Source organism: Myotis myotis, unplaced genomic scaffold (assembly GCF_014108235.1).
Source record: "Myotis myotis isolate mMyoMyo1 unplaced genomic scaffold, mMyoMyo1.p scaffold_m19_p_11, whole genome shotgun sequence".
Taxonomy (NCBI): Eukaryota; Metazoa; Chordata; class Mammalia; order Chiroptera; family Vespertilionidae; genus Myotis; species Myotis myotis.
Window position 1 is genome coordinate 56,553,071 of NW_023416315.1, and position 19,517 is coordinate 56,572,587.

Below are 19,517 nucleotides of genomic sequence, written 5' to 3' on the forward strand. Positions count from 1 at the left end.
AGTTGAGAAAGGTTGATATATATTATAAAGTAGAAGTTTATTATGGGCAGAATTTTTTTTTCTTTTTCCTGTCTCAGTATTTGCAACCATCTAGTTAGAAGTAGCATTTAACAATTCATCAGAACAGGATTCTATTCAAATTCTAAAAAATGAAATGAGAACATTTCACTGGAACAATAAGAAACTAATGAGAATTGATAGAAAACTCAGTTTTTTCCTTCATTTTTTCCCAGAAATGATTTTGGTTTAGAGAAAAGACAGCAATTCACAAGAGTCGATTGTGGCTTGAAAGGAGAAATTTAGGACACGAATAGGCATTGGACTATGTTACAAAATTTGGAACAAAACTGGAGTTCATTGAAAAAAATATTTCTCCCACTGCATGTGTTGTATCTAAAGATTAACATAAGTCTTTCAAATATTCAATGTTTATGATTTTTCTATTAAAATGCAAGCATCTCTTGGGATTGCACACCCCAAATCATAACAATATTTGCTAAGAACTCATGCTATTAATGGGCCACGGAAAATGTTCTGGGGAATGTGGGTAGGGAGATAGGAAAACAAGTGCTGTGCAAAAAATGTAGAACACAGAGACAAACCTTCTCTTTTTCAATTTCTTGGAGAAACTTGCACCGTAACATTACACTAAGAGTTATTGTATGGGATGTTGTATTGGAAAGAGTGGTTTATAAAATATAGTGCTTGCACAACTTTTACCTTGGTGTTCAGAATGCAAACCATTCTGAAGGTCATCCTTTCTTCCTGGGATGATTAGTTTTTATTTGACAAAAATCAGTTACTTTGGAGTTGAGCAAAGCTGTATGTCAATGACTTGGTTGCAATCTCATCAGGCAATCAGACATGAGATCAACACAGCTGTTGGGACTGTAGCAGCCAGGAAGGTTCTAGTCAGAGGCCAGACAGAGAGGAGCAAAAAGCATTGTTGAAACATGGGGTGACACCAGCAAAGGTTTATTAATATATTCTTTCAAGAGACATTTAAAATCAATGCCATGCTTTCAAAGAGTAGAAAACATTTTAGTCTTAATATGGGTAGGATTTTGGCTGTTTTTACACCCCTTCCTTCAAAAGCAAGTACTACTTTCTTTGAAAAGTGGGCATATAAAAGCTTATCTTGTGACTCTGAAGCAACATATACCATATTGCATACTAAGATTTTTGTGGATAATATATTTATTTGCATACAGAAATATGTATTTCTATTATACATTTCATTGCTTTATTTATAGAATATGTATATTAAGCATACAGCATATCCCAGGAAGATACATTAAATAAGCACACAGTTCATGCTGCCGCGTGCACCCTCTTAAGAGAAGCATATTGGAGAGGCATGGTATTGTATATACATGCTGAAAATACACTTTGCACAAGTCATCTGGCTTGGGGTGCTTCCCTAGTCTATTTGCAACACCAGTGCTGTGGTTGTTGAAAGGGATATTATCAAACTGGGGAAAAGGCAAGAATCAACTAAGTAGGAGAAAATAAAAGTAGATTGCATCTCTACAGGTATATTGTCATCAGTTTGAACTCCCATTTCCCCCAATATCAGATCTTCAGGATTAAAAAAAGCAGTGAATGGACAAAGAGTAGGAGTATGTGGGACCTCCAGCTTCCACATCCACGCTGGAAAGCTAATCTCATGTGACTTATTATCATTATTATTATTTTAGATTGTAATTTTATTTTTAGAGCAGTTTTAGGTTCACAACAAAATTGAGCGAAAGGTACAGAGAGTATTTATATACCCTCTGGTCTCCACACACGCACAGCCTCCCCCACTGTCAACATCTGCATCAGAGTGGTGCATTTGTTATAATGGCTGAATCTACATTGGCACATAATTTTTTTCATTCAACGTCCATAGTTAGCATTGGGGTTCCTTCTTGGTGTTGTACATTCTATCGGTTTGGACAAATGTAAAATGACTTATTAGATTTTGTCTTAACACAGGATCTGCCATTAAATTAATGATGAACTGGTAAAAGGGTAATCATTTCTCTTTTTTTTTTTTTTTTCAAGAAATGACCTGGCATTTTCATATATTTAATCTCCTCTTCTGATAAGACCACTCTGTGATATTTACATTATTGCTACGAGAAGAAATTCTTGACAGATATGCACCTTTCCAGTGAAAACAAAGGCGATGAATCATACTGCTTCCGAAAGAGGCTCTTAATGTTTTTGAAAGGACAAATGTTAGTGCCAATAGAAACTGACTACATCAATACAACCATTTTAATGGCCAACTACTGAAACCTCAATTGCCTGGATTCTGTGGCAATCTAGTCAGGCACTAGATGTTGGAAACCATGTGCTATGTGCCTGGTCTGGTGATTCTGGATATGTAGGTGCGGCCTGTGTTCCCAATCTGTGAATTACAAATACGCCGGACTCAGTGGATGATAGTGCGTCTGAATCACGATTGGTGAGCATTATCTTTTTCAAACAGGTGAGCAATTGGCATTGATATTCTAATAGTGATACAGGATTATTTTCCCACTTATACAAAGCAAGTCCTAGAATCCCTTGAAACAGACCAGGGTTTCTCAACTTCTGCACTATTGACATTTTGAGCCACATAATTTTTAGTTGGGGCAGGTGGATGGGGCTATCCGATGTAAGCTGTTTAGCGGCATCCCTGGCTTCTATCCCACTAGATGCCAATAGCCCTTCCCCAAGTTGTGACAGCCAAAAATGTCTCCATACATTATTAAATGTCCCCTGTGAAGGCGGCAAAATTGGCTTGATCCCCAGTTGAAAGCCACTGAAATAGACAAATCCAGCAGTAGTTAATGCAAACCTTTCAATACAATCTCTATATCTGTCTAAGCATCTACCATTTTCAGTATTCTTTCCATTTTTTTTATTCCGGTCGACAAAACTTCCAAGATGTTTCAGTCTATCTTCAATTCCTTTCTTCAATCCTTGATGCTCTCTTTTTCAATAACAGGTGACGAAGACCAAAAATAAAAGGAACAAAGGGAAGGATGCGATGACAATGGCGAGTAACAGGCAATTTGACTCAAAGTGAGCTGGATTGTTGCTTACAAGAGACCAGAATCTGGAATCCTCAATCCTTGGATCCAAAGAGTTCATTCCACTAAAGCTGAATCTACACCATAGTAGTGCAAGTTAGTAAGTGAAACATTCAGCCAGTCAATTGTTTTGTTTAAAGGGAACCAAACACTCTATTGGCTTGATGCTCCTTCCACACAATTTATTCCTGGATTTGATGAAATAAAATACAAATAAATATTAATTTAAAATGTAAATGTTTACATTGACATCATTGTAGTGTGAAGGAATCTGTCTGAACTGATGCTGTGTGTTTATACATGGAAGATTTTTTTTTGGGGGGGGGGGCGGCGGCGAGGGGGAATGACTGAAGTTATTCAACTAGGAAGTTATTTTTATAAAGTTAAATTAAAACATTGTTGGCAATTTGCTTCTTCCTGGCTGTTCTTTTTGTTGTTGTTTGTGTTGTGCTTTTGGTTAACTCTCAAAATTGTTGAGATGCCATCAATGAGGCAAGTCACACAAAGTAACTAAATTGCTAATGTCTAATACTGATTTAGTCGTCATGCAGCTCACATAGATATATAACTGGTCAAGATGAAGACCATAAACCTAAAAGGCAGAATGTGAAATTTGAATAAAGTTTTATAACTTTTATTTCCATTGATTGAGTCATCTTTAGAAAATCTAATTGGAAGACTACAGTGAATATAGTAAAACAAAGGAGGAATGAAAATAACTAGTTAAATCATGAATAATATAATCATATATTTATTTGGGGTACCAAATAAAAAGTATCTACATGGAGAAGATTCTTTAAAGCCACTGTTTGGGTATTAGTTTCTGACATGACGTTCTGATGGTCTAGTATTAGAGACATGTGAGAATGACCAGGTACAGCCACTACGTTTTTCTTTCAGATTCTGCTGAGCTCACCTGGCCTGTTTAAGTTATCCACTACATGTCTGTCACAAGGATTACTATACTTCTATTGATGGAATTTTGAAGTTAAACATTTTTGGGGAGAAATGACAGTTGAGGAATGAGGAATATATGGTTTCAGTAAATGTTTTTTAATTGCTTATTTTTCTCTCTCCATTGGATCATAGGGTGGTTCTAAACAGCCTCATGAGCTGAATACTGGCTTTCAGAAAGCATTGAGGGGAAGGTCTTAATTTCTTGGGATTGACCCAGAGGTCACTGGTGCCACGGGAGTATATTAATTCTATTCAGAATTCAAAATGAAAAAGGCAGCATGTTCTTCCTGCTGACAAAGGCCAGACGTTCATGTTTTACACGTTAGCATTTCACATGCAGGTCAAGCAGATTCAGGTTGAAACAGAATGTTCTTTCAACCGCCCATTTTCTTATCTGAAAATTTGCCTGGCCTCAGTAAACGTTCTCCAACTTTAATGACAACTATTTAATTTGATAAAACCTCAATTTAAAAAAAATAACTTTGGCTTCTCAAACATGTTTATGTATTAGGGAGACTATTCTATTAAAATTAGAGGCTAGTTTGGGAGAAAATCAGATTGGTGAAACCATTTCCTATAAAGGATCATAATTGAACTATATCCTTATAGGCTGTTATACCACCAAAAAATGCAAAGGACACAGTGATCAGGGGTGAAATGCCCCTTTTTCATGGCTGTCTCTGGTTTAGTGCAAGTCCTCTATAATTTGCCCTCACACAGTGTAGAACAGTACAAAAACAAATGCCAGAACGAGAAAAATAATGATGTGGTCTCATTGGGCTTTTTGTTTGTTTTCTTTTGATGTGAGGAAAAGCAAAGGTAAAAAATAAGCATTTATAATATTGCAACCCTCCAGGTAAAACCATAAGAAAAGAAGAGTAATATATGCTTAGCACTCTGAGGTTGTTTCTACACTCTTTTTGGTTTTATTCCTTTCTTCTCTATGGCATAATGTCTATTTCCTTATGTTTAAGTCTCCATGTTAGCTTGTAACTGTAGCCTTTCATTGACTTACATAAATACGTGGGAACAACAACAAAAAAGGAGCAAGGTTAGTATTCTTCTTGTGCAGAAACTGATAAAATCGCAGATTCAGAAGCCCTTCTTCAAGAGACAGAAAGTGTAGAGCATTCTTAAATCCACATGTTCAACGTGTGGCTTTCATGGTCTCATTGCTCCTACATTGGCAGGGCTTATGAGGTGAGTTTCCCAAACTGGAGCAGAGGCACAAAAGAGTGTCACTTTTGAGCTCCTTAACTGCACATCCATAATAAGACTATAAAGTGCAATGGCAGAGATTTTAAAACTAGCTCTTTTACCCCTCTTCTTCTTCCCAAGTTCCCCGTGACCGCCTTCCTTTGTCCCAAAGATGTTTTACCTCGTTGCGCCTATGTTCTTGTAATGACACATGAGAAGGTGTTTAAAGGTCTTCTTGAAGGTGGCATTGCAAAGGGCATAGCAGGCAGGGTTGATAGTGCTGTTGATGTAGCAAAGCCAGTAACCAATTGTCCACACCGTGTTGGGGATGCAGGGTGCACAGAAGGTGTTGATAAGCACCATGACGTTGTAGGGGGCCCAAGTGATGATGAAAGCCAACAGAATAGCCAAGATTGTCCTGGTCACTTTCTTTTCCCGGGAAGGAGGGGGCTTCTTTTTTGCAGGCTGCTTAGTCATCTTCACGATCTTGCGAGCGACCGTGTTTTGTTTTTCATCTCCATTCTGACCTGAAGAACCAACCAGCTCCACGGTGGTATTAGTCGGGGCACACGAGTCACCCTTTTGGGTCTTGGTGACGATTTTGATACATGTTTGCTTAGAGTTCTCATCTTTGGAATAGCCCAGGGAAGTAGAAACTGTGTTTTCATCCTGGGTGATTTCATCATCTCTCATGTTAGAGGCGACAGCACTGACGGAGGTGGAATCGTTGGAGCTTTCTTTCTCCTCCGCCTGGACACAGTTTTCAGTCACCGCATCTCTGGGGGCTTTGCCATTCTGCATTTTGTTGTGTTCCAGGCCGTCATCACGGCCAGGCATGTTGTTGTTGTTTGGCTTCACTATCCGTCCTTGGACCAGACTTGGAGACACTGGATCTTGGTTGGCCGCAGGCTCCTTCTTGTCCTTCTTTATCCTGCTCTTACTGGCTCGGGATATGTGCCAGTATAACACGGCCATGATGATCACTGGCAAGTAGAAGGCTGCAATGGCAGTGCCGAAGGTGACAGCAGCGTTGGAGAAAAACTGGATGTAGCATTCCCCATCCTTCACAGTTCTCACCCCCACAATGAACTGCCAGAAGAGAATCGCTGGAGCCCAGAGGATGAAGGATAGGACCCAGGCAGCTGCAATCATCATACCTGCCATTTTCGTGGTCCGCTTGACAGGGTAGGTGAGCGGTTTTGTGACACAGAAGTACCTGTCAAAGCTGATAATGAGCAGATTCATCACGGAGGCATTGCTGACCACATAGTCCAGGGCTAGCCAAAGGTCACACACCACAGGTCCCAAAGGCCAGTAGCCAATCACAGTGTAGAGGGTATACAAGTTCATGGAGAAAACACCGATGATGAGGTCAGCACAGGCCAAGCTGAACAAAAAGTAATTGTTGACGGTCTGGAGGTGGCGGTTGACTTTAATGGAGACCATGACCAGTATGTTCCCAATAATGGTCACCAAGCTGAGGGATCCAGCCACAAGGACGATAAACACCACTTCAAATGTCTTATAAGGACTGGTCAGAGCCAGGCCATTGTTAGAGGAGTTTGTTGAGTTATTCATTTTGTGTTCTCTAATCAGTAGCCAAGTAGCCAAATAAACATCTAAACCTGTAAGGAAATAGAATAAAATTAACGAATATAATATAAGCATTGCTTTAAAATATATCAGACTTCTTCTTTTTGAACCACATTTACCCAAATCCTTCTTTTTTCCTACCTGTTTATTGTACCTACCTGACCCAATTAAAAGGATGATTCAAAAGATACTTTCAGGCTGGCAATGTATTTAAAGTCTGATAATGTTTTCAATGTGATCATATCTAGATAAGAATATGTCTGTCATCTATCTATCTATCTATCTATCTATCTATCTATCTATCTATCTACCTCTATCATCAATCAAGTAAACTGAGCATAATGTTCATGAACTGAACTAAATAAACCAAAATTTATAGAAAACTTTACAAAGCATCAAGAAGTTTCGGATATGGACAAAATTATGGAAGAAAGCATAAAACTTATAATATTGAGTTGTGACTTTTATAGTCAATAACTCCTTTATACCTGGTAGCTCTACAACTTTTTTATAAGACTAATAATGATAATAAAGATAGTATAATAACACTTTATTAACCAATACACTTCACCCAAGAAGTATCATTTCCTTGACTTCTGTTTTACACTTGCAGTCAGTATCACATATTAGCATTTCTAATAGTCCACATATTGCAAGGAAGTTATTTATTAAAATACTAGAAGCCCGATGCACGAAATTCATGCAAAAGTAGGCCTTCCTTCCCCCGGCTGCCGGCACCAGCTTCCCTCTGGCACCCGGGACCCAGCTTCGTCTGGGAGGATGTCCAGTGTAATTAGCATATTATGCTTTCATTATTATAGATATATTGATACGATTGTATCAATTTTTTGAATGTTTTATTTTTCAACTTACTCTCAATACTATGTTTCTATTTTGTTCTAGCTATTTCAAATGTATTGCTTCTAATTCCATAGCGAGCCAATCATGACATTCTTTCCTTATACATTTCTCTAGTAAATGGCATGAAGATTGCCTCAAATTGCTTGACATGGTTTTGAAATGGAAATTTTTACAACATGTCATGGACTTGCGTATGAATTTCCCTAGTGGACATGCCCAGAGTGAGAGCACTTGATCAGGTCAGGGTATCAGCTTTCTTCTGAGGACCCCTATACTGTTCTCCTGGAGGGTGGCTGCAGATCCTACCCTGATCAGGTCAATCCTGCCTCTCAATAACCTCAGACAATTGTTATGCATCTTCCGAATGTTTGCCAACCTGAGAGAAGTAAAGTATAGCTTTTGGTTTTAATGTGTATTTTCCTGATTACTAGAGAGGCAAGTTCCTTTTGAGGCATGTGGGATTATTACTCTGGTAGAACATGGTAAATGTTAACATACTTAGTTGTTATCAGAGCCTCTAAATTTTTGGTTATAATATTTACTTGTTTCTGTTAGCGCTATCTGTAAAAATGAAAAACATTTCACTTAGAAGCAAGCACAGTGTTAGAAGGATGGCATTCCTTCCCCCGCATGTGATACACAAGCTATGTGAAGACTGTTCTTCCAGAAAAAAAAAGTTTCCTTTTGTCAACCTCTTGTCAACCTCTTGCCGCCTCTGCTATTTACATTTCTATAAAAGGTTTACTTCTGGTGTGGCATCAGAGGGCCTTATTAAAACAATAATAGGTACATCATTTATGAAATAACATAGTCACAACAGACTAAACAATGAAGATGACCTTCAGAAGACTCAACATCTTACTATGGCAAGTATATAATAATCGGTTCGGAATTTTATGATGTTAGTTTATAACTAAGTCCCAAAAGTACTATAGAAACTTATGAGAAAAAAATCCCCTGCCTTTAGCTTTCAGTACTTGAATTCCTATATTTATTCTTGCAAAGTTGTGGGTGCTAATATCTATTCTTAATGACTAGCTGTGCGAGTCTGATCATGTCACTTAACTTCCATGGACTTTAATTTTATTTCTTTTTCAAACAGGGATAATAATAATGATTTTTTCTTCTAGACTCTAAGAGGTAAGGATCAAAGTGAGATAATGTCTCTGAACCATGATGTATAAATGTTAAGCATTAAATAAATGTTCTTAATATTCATAGTTGTTAAATGTGTACAGGTTAATTACCTTTTTTAACAGTTAAGAAAAAATTGTGTGTGTGTGTGTGTTTATGAAATAGATTCACTGTGGGGTGTAGCGATAGAGGCAATACTAAATTATCATTATTAATGATATTAAATTATCAATAATTTTGAATTGTAAATGACAATAATATTGATAATAATGAATATATACAGAACATGATTACTCTTCACAGAAACTCCTGAGGTGATTTGTATTATTATTATATTCTTTTTTTACAAGCATTAAACTAAAAATAAAACAATTTAGTTATCTGAGATTCAAACCCCCTGTGCCTAACTCCAGATGCTGCTTTAAATATTTATTGCTTGTCTGAGGGACCCAGCAGCAAGTGTGTGCTCCAAGTATTCACCCTCTGACTGCCATGACAAGCCCTCTGCAACTTAAATTTGGGTCTTTGGTTTAGGCAACACAGGATCTTTGTGTCTAGGCTAAAATTGTGACTTTGGGCAGCAAATATTCACAATAAGACACAGGGTTAGTAAATGGTGTTCTGCACATTAAAATATATGACATTTAATATAAACATTTTCCTAAAAGCAATCATCATAAAAATATATCACCTTGTGAATTGATATGTAACCTCTAACACAAATATTCAAATCAATCACATAAACATTCTAAACATTTACAGTAACATTTTTATGAAGTTCCAGAGAGAATCCTAATTAAAATGATTTTAAAAATTTGGATATGTATTTAGATACACAGTGGAAATTAAATTAAAAAATATAAAATTTCTCCACACTCTGCCCAAGTCATGCAGGATGCCGCATACATAATGATCACTTCATAGATGTACCTACCCACAATGTAATACACTAATAAAAATTTATCAATACATGAATAACTTAAGTGATAGAATTTTTTGCACTTTAATATATTGAATTCTCACAACAACCCTGAAAAGAAGTATCCTTTTCAGTTTTAGAGATGGCAATAATCAAATAGCTGGTAAGCACCTGGTAGTACCTGATTCTTAGGGCCATGATTCTTCCACTACACCAGACCATGACACAAACCTGACTCACTGTTTTTAAAGTTTTTTGAAGAATAATAAAAATCGGGACAAAAGGAATTCATGATTGATAACAATTGGAATCCGGATATGTAATTGTATAACAAAATTTCAGAACAAGAAATTAAGAGGAATTCCAATGAGGTTGAATTTATGATTATATATGTTTATTTAACTTTTGTTTTTAAGATATAATTTTGGTGTGTATATACTTTGTATAGTATTCTGATTTCTGCTGCTACTCGAATACATTACCAAAAATGGCAGGGTGTTCTGGGTGTTCTCTGCCTATCCCTTTCAGACATTGATCTCTAAGAAGCAGCCTACTTGTTGAGCAGACACTAGGGATAAAAATTATCAGCCTCACCAGTGTTGCCTGAAATTCTAACTTTATAGAATAAGTAAGGGTCATAATAGCTTTTTAAACTGTGTATTTAAGGGCTAAAAAGTACACTCTGTCCTGAGATAATTAAAAGTTTACTTCAACAATATTATGCCTAGATATCTAGTTTTCAATACAAAATACAACTACTAGAGAAACCATGAAAAAAAGGTGATAAAGTAAAAGAGCAGACTGCCACTGGAAGTGAGACTATACCTACTGAGGAGCTAGGTGTGATAATCTAGGTGTCTTACCCATCATCTCTCCTCTGCCCGAAGAGTGAGATGTGGTAATTTTGCATAGCATTATTGCCAATTAGGCAGCAAATGAAGTTTATTTTTAATTTTATATAATGAAAGAGATAACCACTGACGTTTATAGTCTATATTCTGTTTTAGAACTCCTAAAGATTCAATTAATTCCACTAATTTATAAACAGCTTTGGTGCTGGTATTTATTAAGCTTTGAGATTATTCTTACATCAGTGACCAGTCACTCCTGTCATCAATGATGTTGGAGAGAAAAAGGAAGGAAAGAGACTTGGGGAGAAACATTTTAAGGAAGTCTTGGGGAGCCAAGTCCCCTTCTCTGAAGGAAGATTTCATCACACAGTTTTGATATTGATGCAATAGAGGGTAACACAGTTTGCTTATATTATGACTAGAGGCCGAGTACATGAAATTCATGCATGGAGGTGGGGTTTGGGGGGTCCCTCAGCCCAGGCTGCACCCTCTCCAATTCTGGACCCTGCGGGGGATGTCCGACTGCCAGTTTAGGCCTGATCCCCAGGCCTAAACTGGCAGTCGGACATCCCTCTCACAATCTGGTACCACTGGCTCCTAACTGATCACCTGCCTGCCTGCCTGATCACCCCTAACTTCCCCCCCACCAGCCTCATCATCCCTCACTGCTCCCCCTGCTGGCCTGGTCACCTCCAACTGCCCCCCTGCCAACCTGGTCACCCCCAACTGCCCCACCCTGACAACCTGGTCACCACACGCAGCCTGCTGTTCAGTCATTTGGTTGTCCCTCACTAACCCTCCTGCCGGCCTGGTCACCCCAGGCAGCCTGCTTGCTCAGTCATTTTTGTCATCCCTCGCTAACCCCCCTGCCAGCCTGGTCGCCCCACGCAGCCTGCTGTCTGGTCGTTACTGTGACAGCATCCTGGACAATTTGCATATTCCTCTATTATTAGTATAGATGACTCATATGAGTGACTTTCAATTTTACTTAAAAATAACAGAGTTCTGTCCTGGGGCTCACGACACCTTGCAACTCTGATAGCTGACATTAGTGATATTTTGACATCAGGCAGAAATGAAGTAAATGTACACTTTTTAAAAATCAGGTTTTCCTTTGAGCTAAGCAACACATTATGAGCTATTGTACATATAGAGAGCTTTTGCATGAGCTCCTGAATCTCACTCAAAGAGCAGTTGTATGGGTGGGCGTGGTGGCCACAGGGAGCAGTAGAGATACTGCTAGGAAATCAGAGGTTTTTCTGTTACTTTCTTCATTCTAAGACAGGGGTCCTCAAACTTTTTAAACAGGGGGCCAGTTCATTGTCCCTCAGACCATTGGAGGGCCGGACTATAGTTTAAAAAAAAAACTATGAACAAATTCCTATGCACACTGCACATATCTTATTTTGAAGTAAAAAAACAATACTTGAACAAATACAATATTTGTATTTGCATGTGGCCCGCGGGCCGTAGTTTGAGGACCCCTGTTCTAAGACATCCTTATGATCTTTATATGCCTTCAAGGGCCGAGGAAGATGGAAGCAAAGGAGGAATGGATGACCACATAAAATGCTGGGGTCCGGCCCCAGCAGGTCCAGGGGTCCCCAAAGGTGTGGACGGAGTCGGCGAAGAAGGAATGACATGGATACAGCGTTCAGTTGATCATCATAGCCGGGTTCTCTTGTCAGGATCTCCTGCCAAGTTCTGGTCTGGATCTCCAGAGAGGTTCTGCTTAGGATCTCCAGCCAGGTTCTGTGTCCTTGTTCTCTTGCTAGGCTCTCCAGGTTCTCCAGCCAGGTTCTGTAGCCATGTTCCCTCGCTAGGTTCTCCAGCCAGGTTCAGTCACCAGGTTCTCCAGCCAGGTTCAGTTACCAGGTTCTAGTCAGGTTCTCTTGCCCATTTCTGTAGTCAGGTTCAGTCCAGGATCTTTTGCCATGTTCTCTCCAGCGAAGTTCTTCTGTCTCTAATTCTGTGTAGATTCTGTGCCTAGGTTCTGTCTCTCTTGGTTCCGTATTCTAAGTTCTGTGTTCTAAGTTCTGTGTTCTAAGTTCTGTGTTCTAAGTTCTGTCTCCTAAGTTCTGGGTCTTGCTGTCTTATTAAATCTGTATTTATACCAGTTGATTCAATCCTATCAATCTCTATTACAAAGGTTAGGGCGTTTCTTATCTCCATTCCAGGGAGTAAAGATTATGTAGCTTAAGCATGATTGTTCATAGTTAAAGTGATTAATTACCCGCCTGGCACTTAGTTAAGAGGTTTTATTCCCTCCCTAACTTCAGGGGAAAATCCCTACCTGGGGAAACAACCTTTCTCAGAGACCTTGGTTAAAACACATAGTGCCAAGAAGGTGAGCAAACATATTAAGAACAGTATGCCATATATGCCAGGTCCCTTGAAAAAGCAAGCATGGACTGGCTCCCGGCAATAAAATAGAGCACATTCTTGTCCACAAGGAGCTTATACTCTAGGGGAGACCCATGTTGCTGAGGAAATTCCCAGGTACCCAAAACAATTCTGGACCAATATAATGACAAGTGCCAAGGATAAGAGTCCATGGAACAAGTCTGGTCAAATTGGAGTAAAGTAAATATAGAAGGCTTCCTAAATATATGGATCTTCTCTCTTTTCTTTTTCTCCTTCCTCTCAACATTTGATTGCGTGTGACATATTTGTGTGTCTATATATATAATTTTTAAATTCTGTTTTCAAGGTTTTGTACTATAGTTTGTTCTCAGGAGAGTCCCCTAGACTGATGGTAAGCATCTACTCTAGTGCATGGAGACTGACAACCTGTAGGTTCAGAAACACAGAATGAGACTTAGCCATTGACTCACCTCCACTGAGTTTTTAATTATATCTAAAAAGATGTGGTGAAAGTATTCTGGAAGCAATGGGCAGTTTTTCTCATTTAGGAAATTGCAACACAATTGCAGGCTTTACCAGATATGCACTATGTAAAGTATTTGAGCAAAGAAAGCCACAATAAAAACCCATCACATTTATCAAGCTGTATATGTAAGGCTTATGCACTTTACATAAGTTGCACTTTTTGTTAAAAAAGGAAAAATGTAAAAATAAATGATAAATAAGAGTGAAAGTCACTGAAGCAGCAATTTGCTCCCCATGTTAGTACCAACACAAGAGAATTCGTAATTTTTTTCAGTGTGAAAATCTTAATGAATTCCCAAGCCCTTATTATTATGTAAACATATTCATAACATTGGCTGCCTGTCAAGCTTAAGACTATTCTTCATGACACTCGACAAACTTCCACTCCACGTTCGCCAAACTATCTCTTTCCTTTTTCAAAACACATCATAAACACTACTTACTCTAGAAAAAGAAAGAAAGAGACCTAAAAATGATTTAACTAGTAGCCGTGTCCTTGTGTCCTTGTCTGTGGCCCATTTTAGTTACTTTTGCACACAATATATCTCCTGCTCCCAAAAAAGAAGCCTGGACAATTATAAACAAAGCACCATCTGAAAGAAACCATTCCTTTGATGTTTAAAAATGAAATTCATTTGAGTAAGCATTACAGGACCCTTCCTTTTCAGTATCAGGGATCTGTCAGATCTCCCGTATTGATGGTGCACATATCTAGTCAATGATGCTGACTAACTAGGGCGCTCTGGCCAAATGGAGCTGAAGTAGAGCAAGCCCTCCGTCTAAAGCTTGTTACATCCTCACAAGGAAGAGGCAAGAAAAGGAAATGGAAGCCATCCTCGGAGAGCTGCTGAAACTTATATGTGATTTGGCAGCTGTATTTGAGTCAATGTCTGTGTCTTTCTTACCGTCTTGAGAAGTTGGAAATTTGTATAGCCGGCTTTTTAAATTTTGTTTTGTTTCTTCCTCAAGTCGGCAGGCTGCTGGTTTAATAACTCTAAATTAGTTAATTCATTGCTTTGAATTAAACATGTGAATCAAATTATCAAATTTGCAGAGGGATTGAGGCTTGTTATGACTTTGATAAAAAAAATTCTAGAATAAAAGCCATTGTTCTAGAGGAGCTGAGCAATTCCAAACAATGCATCTCTTTAGGGATCCTTTTCAATGGTGCAGGTGCCTTCCATTGGATGCTGAGACAGAGCACAAGGCCACGTGGAACTTTTTTGAGTAGTAGATCCAGGACAGTTTTGAAAAGAGGAATGAAAATCATTTTAGCCCCAAAGATAAGCTAAAAAGAGTAAGTTAATATTTTTTCCTCTGAAGAATAGCCTGGAGTAGTTCAGAATATATAGGATCAGAAGTTGTGAAACGATTAGGAGGTGCACAGAGAAGTGAAATTCCTTCTTCTGAGTATAAAGAAAATACACATTTAGATAACACATCTATAACAGTTAAGTGAAGAAAAGAAAACTTAGTTGTATTTAAGAATCTATATTTATTTTAAGCATGTCTTTACTTAAAGTTGCATGGCTTATGGAGAGAAAGGAAAAATAAATCAGTGCATGTGTTGCTCTTCATAAAAATACACATATGAAAACTAAAGGTAAGTGAACTGTGTTTGTAGACATAATATTCCCGGTTATCACACCTTAAAACTAATGCACCCATAAATATAAGCATAACAGACACCATCGTTCTTCTGGTAATGGTTCCTAGAATGTAGGAATAGAGTACCAAGAAAGGAATTCACCTCCATAAGGCTAAATCTTGGGTCTTTTGACTTCTCAATGACAGAAATGACACAGGCCTCATATACTTATGATTCATACTAGATTCAATGAGGATATAAAAATAAAATAGTAATGAAGTGTAGAGAGTAATAAGCAGCAACTATTTTTATTGTTTCCAATCGAAAGACAAAATGATTGTTTCCTCAGTGTCTGATTGCAGCCTATTTCTAGAACTGAGCAAAATGACCATAGTGTTAGCCCACTAAAACTTGAAAAACGAGAGCCTGGAGAAGATTAAAGTCTTTACCAAATGATCTAATGGCAATTGAGATGATGGAACATAAAAAGCTGCATCAACTCAGCAAAGATTTTTGTATCTAAAGCACTAATTTAGAGTTAAAATAAAGCAAGTTGGTTGGAGAGAATGATGAACTTTATGTGGTAAATTTGGAAAGTCAGTTCTCTTACCTGCTGGAAATATAATGACTTTCTTGGTGATAAGTCACAGGGAAATCACAATGTAATTTAATATATATAATATATGCCATCAAATGCCACCCTAACCTCTTTTTCTCCACTCCCCTCCCTTTTCCTATTCCAACACCATTAGTTCAAACCTATTTAAATACCCTACCTCCTCCTCACCTTCAGACGCTCCAAACATTTTGAAAAATCAGACCTCTCATTCAGACTGAACTAGAATTACAACGCTTGATCTTTATCTTTCCTCATGAGGGAGGTCCCACATTGACTGAGCCCAGTATGAAAGCTAAGACAAAAATGGCACTTCTCTTCTTGACTTATATCATGTGAATATCCCTAATACAGTTTATATACTCCACCATGTCATCTGGTACAAAGTAGCTAAACTTTGAGCAGTTCACATTATAGATCTATTTAAATATAATGTCTTTACTTAAATAATGCATGATGAGGGAAGAAAGTCAAACAGATACACTGTGAATGGATTAAGACTTGAGCACAAATCTGTCAGGCAGGATGTTTTTTCCTTCAAACACAGTGTATCATCAGCACAGCAGTTTTAGTTTATATTATCTACTGGGACAAAAATATATGTAGCTAGTTCTCTAAGAGAACTCATTAAGGTAGGATTCTATAAATAATTAATCTCCAAAACAATGAAAAGTGAAAAGAAATAGGGAACTAAGCAAATGTGCCCTGGATTCCTTCAACTAACCATTACTGTGTGGAATATGTGCCAAGCCTGCTGGCTCAGGAAGAAGGAATGATAACACACTGAGGAAGAGAATAAAGAATGGCTCTGCTCTTATGAAGCTAGTAGTCCAAGGAAAATTTCCCATGAAATGTCATTTCTTCTTGAGGGGGAGAGCAGTAAAGGTCCAGCAGGCTTGATATTTTCTGTAAGACATATTAGCATGACTGGCCTCCTTCTTCCATAAGGATGATCTAGCTCTACTTTCTGTAACCTTTATACACAGACTAGAGGCCTGGTGCATGGATTCGTGCACCAGTGGGGTTCCTCAGCCTGGCCTATGCCCTCTTGCAATCTGGGACCCCCTCAGGGAATGTCAGACTGCTGGTTTCGGCCTGATTCCCACCTTCCCCCCAACCCCCTTCCCTCTGAGATTCATCAGTCTGTTCCATGTTCCCATGCCTGTATGTTAAGCATCTGCCCCCTGGTGGTCAGTGCACGTCATAGCTACTGGTCGAATGGGCGAACAGTTGAAAGGTCGCTTAGGTTTTTTTATGTATAGATAATATGGATGGGTCTCTGGATGTAGTCGATAAAGCTTTGGAGTTAAACTTGAGACTCAAACCTATCTCTGCTAGCTACTGGTTGTGTGAACTTAAGTTTTTTGACCCACTTTCTACATCTAAAAAATTGAGGAGAATAAAATTTATCATTTGGATTTTTTAAAAAAATATGCAATACACAAGGCTCCTAGCGGATGCTCATTAAGTAGTCATTATTATTAACTTCATTATCATTTTAAAAATGGTTTAATCCAACAAATAGAACATAAAAAATAAAAACAAAGAAGAGGGAATGAAATATGCATTCTGTATTCCTCCCAAGAAAATAAGGAAGTAATTTGAAGAAATTTTTATTTTGTTTCGGTCTATTCTATGCCACTTATTATTTGCTTCCATTCATCTTAAGGATTTGGAAAAGCCCATGATCATTGTATGATATTCTGATTCTTAAGCTGGGATGGTAAGAAACGTCAATCTAAACTTAAAAAACAAAAACTTCAATCTAAAAATTAGTAACTGTTCTTCTTAAGCAAAGGTCAGAAGGTTATAGACAAGTAATCTTCCCCATTCAAAATTCTTACGGTACATCCAAGAAAGATTATTTAGCAAATCTATACTTACATGTTAGCTGAGACTTATTATTAACAAATACAAAAACAGCAAAATTCCATTCCATGTCAAACTGTGAATGCTCAGAACAGTGTGGCCATATAGTCTATGAATATGCATGCAATTAATGTGATTTACTTTTACCAAATCACTTTAAGTGAAGTATTCAAAGAAACAACTATTTTTAAAATTTCATCTTAGCAGTTTGCTCACTGAAAGTAAATATCTTATAACAACAACAAAAAATATAGAGTATTCATCATGCCAAACTGATTTCTTGAGTGAGTTATTTTAGGCTTTTTCTTGCTTAACCATGCTTACTTCTCTTGAATTCTCCAATCTCTTTATGCAAATCCTTATCTTCTCCATATTTATTCACTGCCTCCTTCACCCATCCTATTTTCAGTGAGTGTAGCATGTAAGAAATAACATAGGTTGTTTAAGGAACCACCACACAAAGCCAATTTCTCAATCTCTAATGTCATATACACTTTTGCCATGACTGGCCAGAAGAAACTGAACTTTATATGATTATTACAAAATATTTACCTGGAAATACTATTCCATGAACAGCAGGCATAGCCTCATCATCTGAGAATCCCAGGGTCATGACCTGGCTGGAGCCGACCTCCAACAGCACCTACTGTATCTGGGGATCAGATGGCCCACCACAACCTGCTGAGCAGGCCCTCTCCATTGGGCTATGAGCCAGTTCTCATCCTAAGCCTGGATATGAGGTCTACTCATCTCTCCATCACTCTTCACTCTGGATTATGGGTGGCTATCGGGATGTGAACACTCAGCCAAAGTGTTCCAAGGACAGACGCATTTGTAGGCCGCCTCTGAGTCTCTGTTCTTGATAAAACAGCCTCAGCTCTGTGTCTGCGCTCAGGAATGTAACTTGTGAGCTGCCTGCTTCTGGCTCTTCCCTTGTTTGGTTGCTTTCAAAGCCTTCTATAAAGCTGGAAGGTGACAGCTTCCCTCGCTTTGCTCCACGTTGTCCTTTTCTTTTTGGTAGTGTTATTAACATAACAAATGACAAATGACGTTATGCACAAAGCAGTGAGTCACAATGGTGCAGCCCTAAGGAGAAAATAGCCAGACTCCAGAAATACCAAAATCAGGCACAGTGGGGGCAGGGATGTTGAAGTGGGGCGGGGAGGTTTTTCATTATGTTTTGCACAATGCCCACTACATCCTCAAATTTCCAAACTGTGATTTAGAAATAAAGATTGGGAGCCACTTGAATAAAGCTTCATTTCTGTTTAGCTATAAATCCAAGTTTTATAACCAAGTTTTTAACACCCAACCTGTAGCTAGCTCCTTTACCCTTAGTAGGACCTGCACATTCCTTCTCACACAAAACAAACCTTTAAATGGCTAAAACACTCAGTGGATTTACAGAAGCCAAAAAGCATTTTCACACATTGAGGTTAAATGAATTAGAAACTTATTAATTACTTTTAATAAAATGGAAATTTTCTAATATAAAAGCCAGTAAATAAGAAATCATGAAATGAGTTTTGCACATGCTCAGGGATGGGATGGATAGACAGACAGTCTCTTATTTTGTAATTTGAAGGTAAAACGAAGTAGGAAAAGAAAGATAATTTGAAGGAAAGGTAGATTATGGAAAGCCTTTAAAATATGTGACTAAATATCTTTTTTAAAAAAAAATAAAAACTGCTTAAGTTGACTTAAGTTAAGTCAAAACATGATCAGTGACCTAAATATTTAAGAGCAATAAATAGCATTGGTGAGGCATGTGCTTGAGGAAGCAGAAAAAAATGATATCCAAAGAACGCGAGGGTACAAATGGCCACAGAGTTAATCTTGCAAACGGAAGGAAAGGAGTTAAGGATGAGAGAAGACTCAATTCATTTTGGAGAGTTCAAGGAACAGGGTGTTTAGGAAACCTCCTAAAGGCTATCCGTTGAGTCTGAGGAAGGCAGGGTTTGGCAAAGAACTCCAGGAACAA

At 38.1% G+C, this 19,517-nt stretch overlaps 1 protein-coding gene across 4 annotated transcripts in view; it reads right to left on the reverse strand.

The window, feature by feature from the left end:
* Positions 1-959: 959 nt before the first annotated feature.
* CHRM2 (cholinergic receptor muscarinic 2) overlaps positions 960-19,517 on the reverse strand; it is a 135,745-nt gene continuing 117,187 nt past the window's right edge. For 2 of the 4 annotated variants that reach the window (XM_036328573.1, XM_036328574.1), the window contains 2 exons: positions 5,398-6,841; positions 960-3,250 (listed from right to left, as the gene is read on the reverse strand). In XM_036328573.1, coding sequence (XP_036184466.1) covers positions 3,184-3,250; positions 5,398-6,794 — 1,464 coding nt within the window. In that variant the 5' untranslated portion in view covers positions 6,795-6,841 and the 3' untranslated portion in view covers positions 960-3,183. Of the gene's footprint in view, positions 6,842-19,517 lie in introns of all 4 variants that reach the window. The other 2 variants (XR_004970947.1, XM_036328575.1) reach the window with 2 other exon arrangements.